This window comes from Oncorhynchus clarkii, chromosome 10 (assembly GCF_045791955.1).
Source record: "Oncorhynchus clarkii lewisi isolate Uvic-CL-2024 chromosome 10, UVic_Ocla_1.0, whole genome shotgun sequence".
NCBI lineage: Eukaryota > Metazoa > Chordata > Actinopteri > Salmoniformes > Salmonidae > Oncorhynchus > Oncorhynchus clarkii.
This window is the reverse complement of record NC_092156.1, coordinates 56,559,784-56,562,209: the sequence shown is the minus strand read 5'-3', so window position 1 is coordinate 56,562,209 and position 2,426 is coordinate 56,559,784. Positions and strand designations below refer to the sequence as shown.

The window sequence follows — 2,426 nt, the reverse complement described above, 5'->3', positions numbered from 1 at the left end:
TTAGAGGTATAGGTACATATATACTTACATTAGGAAGGTAGGTTTGAGTGGTGTTTTTTTTGTCGAGAGAAAAAGTGATGATTGCAATCCATGTTTATGGATCTGAGTAGTGGGTAGTAGTGTCCACTGAAAAATCTTAAAATCAATCAATTAATCGATTCTTCAAACAAACAAACTTTATTTGCTTAAAGCTTTGTACAAACTGACTTGCCGTTCACATGGCAGAAGTCATAGCGCAGTTGAGTTTGGTCATAGTGCCAATAGACTCCAGGTAGAAGTGCCATGTCAGAGCCCTTCTCCATTTGTTAGGTACCTTCTTTACCGCCACCACCCTGAACAGCTCATAGGGTGGCACCAGCACATTGAGGCCTGAAGAAGAGCGGCAGTGACGTGAGTGCGAGCGGGGCAGCAGGTGCCCGTGGCACGTCCGGATGGTCAGGTCAAAGCTGGAGCTGTACCGCCGCGTGGATGCCAGGACAAAGTGCCCAGTGCGCACCTGATCCCCCACCTCCCCTCGCAAGTTGTCCCCACGCCTGCTGTTAGCATACACCAGCAGGCAGCCCTTCCCATCCTGCTCCGCCTCTGCCTCCGCCTCCTCCCGCCCTATCAGGAGCCGCAGGGCATCGGTCAGCAGGAAGTGGAGGGACTTGAACAGGAAGTACCGGCGGTAAACATTGGCGTCGGGGCCCATAGATCTAGCTTCCACGTCAAAGATCAAAGGGAAGGTGCGGTTGTATGTGTTTGTGTAGAGGGTCAGCGCTGTGACATGGAGGTCGGTGAGGTTCGCCACCGTCACATTGCAGCGTTCAGCTTGCGACCAGGCGGTGGAAAAAGAAGGGCTGGCCTGGCGTTCCCTGGTCAGCAGGTCACCTTCGGTGATGTTCCCCATCATCTCTTCCCTGCACGTCGGGTAGCGGTCGTCCACGGAGCTCAGTTCCGTGTTCAACCGCTCCTCATCACTACGACACTGGCACTGCTGAGGACAGCTATACAGCATTACAATCATTGTGGCACTGCTGAGGACAGCTATACAGCATTACAATCATTCTGGCACTACTGAGGACAGCTATACAGTGTTAGAAGCATTCTGGCACTACTGAGGACAGCTATACAGCATTACAATCATTCTGGCACTGCTGAGGACAGCTATACAGCATTACAATAATTCTGGCACTACTGAGGACAGCTATATAAGGTAAAAATCTGTCGTTCTGCTCCTGAACAAGGCAGTTAACCCACCGTTCCTAGGACGTTATTGTCAATAAGAATTTGTTCTTAACTGACTTGCCTAGTTAAATAAATAAAATAAAACTGGGGTCCCCCACCTCTGCACTGTTGACTGTAGTGAACATTGTTGCCAAGAGCAACAGGACTCCTGCCAAGTATTTCATAGTAATGCAGGTTGACAGCAAAACAACCTGTTGATAGAAGTTTGGAAAATAATCACTAATTTCCTAATACTGGTAACTTTACAATGAAACAACATGACGGATGAATCTTGGTTAGTCAGTCATAACTGCTAGAACCTGAAGTTGATCATCTAATGTGGAGTTGAAACACAAACTAATGTGTATATAATTCAATGACTTTCAAATTAACTTTAAAACAGATCATTGAAAAATATTGTGTTTTCTGATTATTATGGTGTGTGTGTGAGTGCCAGCAAGTGTGTGTCCTTACCGGATCTCTGTCCTCTCTTTGTCCAGTCCCAGATAGTTTTAGCTGACACTTGAAGTCTATCCTGTTAAGCAGTTCTGTTTTTTACCCACATTAATTCAGATTAAGGAAAGGAAACTATTGAGATTCAACTACTGTTTGACCCAGCGTGCACTGACCCTTAACGCCCACACATGAATTGGCCAATATCACCCACACTCACTCTCTCCCAATCCATGTGAGGTTGTTTCCCAAAGGCCAGAAATAAAGTGTACTAATAGTGTACTTGCCATAACTTATTAGTATAACTTTTGAAATCGTGGGTGTGTTTGATGTGGTGACAGACTTACAAATACGTATATATGCAACCCCCCCAAAAAAATTGCAGGAGCTAATTAACAATAAATGCATTCATTTTCAGAATGCTGGATACAATAATGCTCGAACGCAAGAAAAACCAGGCAGCGTTGCACACATGTACAATCCATGTCTCAAGTCTTCAAAATCCTTCTTTAACCCGTCTCCTCCACTTCATCGACACTGATTGAAATGGATTTAACAGGTGACATCAATAAGGGATCATAGCTTTCACCTGGATTCACCTGGTCAGTCTAAGTCATGGAAAGAGCAGGTGTTCCTAATGTTTTGTACACTCAGTGTATGTGTGTAATATTATCACATCTGACATTAACATAATTACTGTTTAACTTGTTGATACTACATTAGCTATAAAAAAAAAAAAAATACACTACTAATTGCCATTCTTTTAA

The 2,426-nt window shown here is 44.4% G+C and overlaps 1 protein-coding gene across 2 annotated transcripts; it reads right to left on the bottom strand.

Annotated features, from left to right (window-relative positions):
- Positions 1–161: 161 nt before the first annotated feature.
- LOC139418807 (ecto-ADP-ribosyltransferase 4-like) lies at positions 162–1,932 on the bottom strand. Of its 2 annotated transcripts, none has more exons than XM_071168524.1 (3): positions 1,681–1,932; positions 1,326–1,418; positions 162–973 (listed from the first exon to the last, which is right to left on the bottom strand). In XM_071168524.1, the coding sequence occupies exons 2-3, from the start codon at positions 1,389–1,391 to the stop codon at positions 215–217; spliced, it is 825 nt and encodes a 274-aa protein (XP_071024625.1). In that variant the 5' UTR covers positions 1,392–1,418; positions 1,681–1,932; the 3' UTR covers positions 162–214. The 2 variants fall into 2 exon arrangements, with proteins under 2 accessions (XP_071024625.1, XP_071024624.1); XM_071168523.1 differs by having other exon boundaries at positions 162–976; positions 1,681–1,931.
- Between the last annotated feature and the right edge of the window lie 494 nt (positions 1,933–2,426).

What these genes read in the sequence shown, in the direction of transcription:
- LOC139418807 (XM_071168523.1), bottom strand. Translation starts at nt 1,391, where the DNA reads ATGAAATACTTGGCAGGAGTCCTGTTGCTCTTGGCAACAATGTTCACT. An exon ending in CTACAGTCAACAGTGCAGAG is followed by an intron (nt 977 to 1,325) that starts GTGGGGGACCCC and finishes AGCTGTCCTCAG; the next exon opens with CAGTGCCAGTGTCGTAGTGA.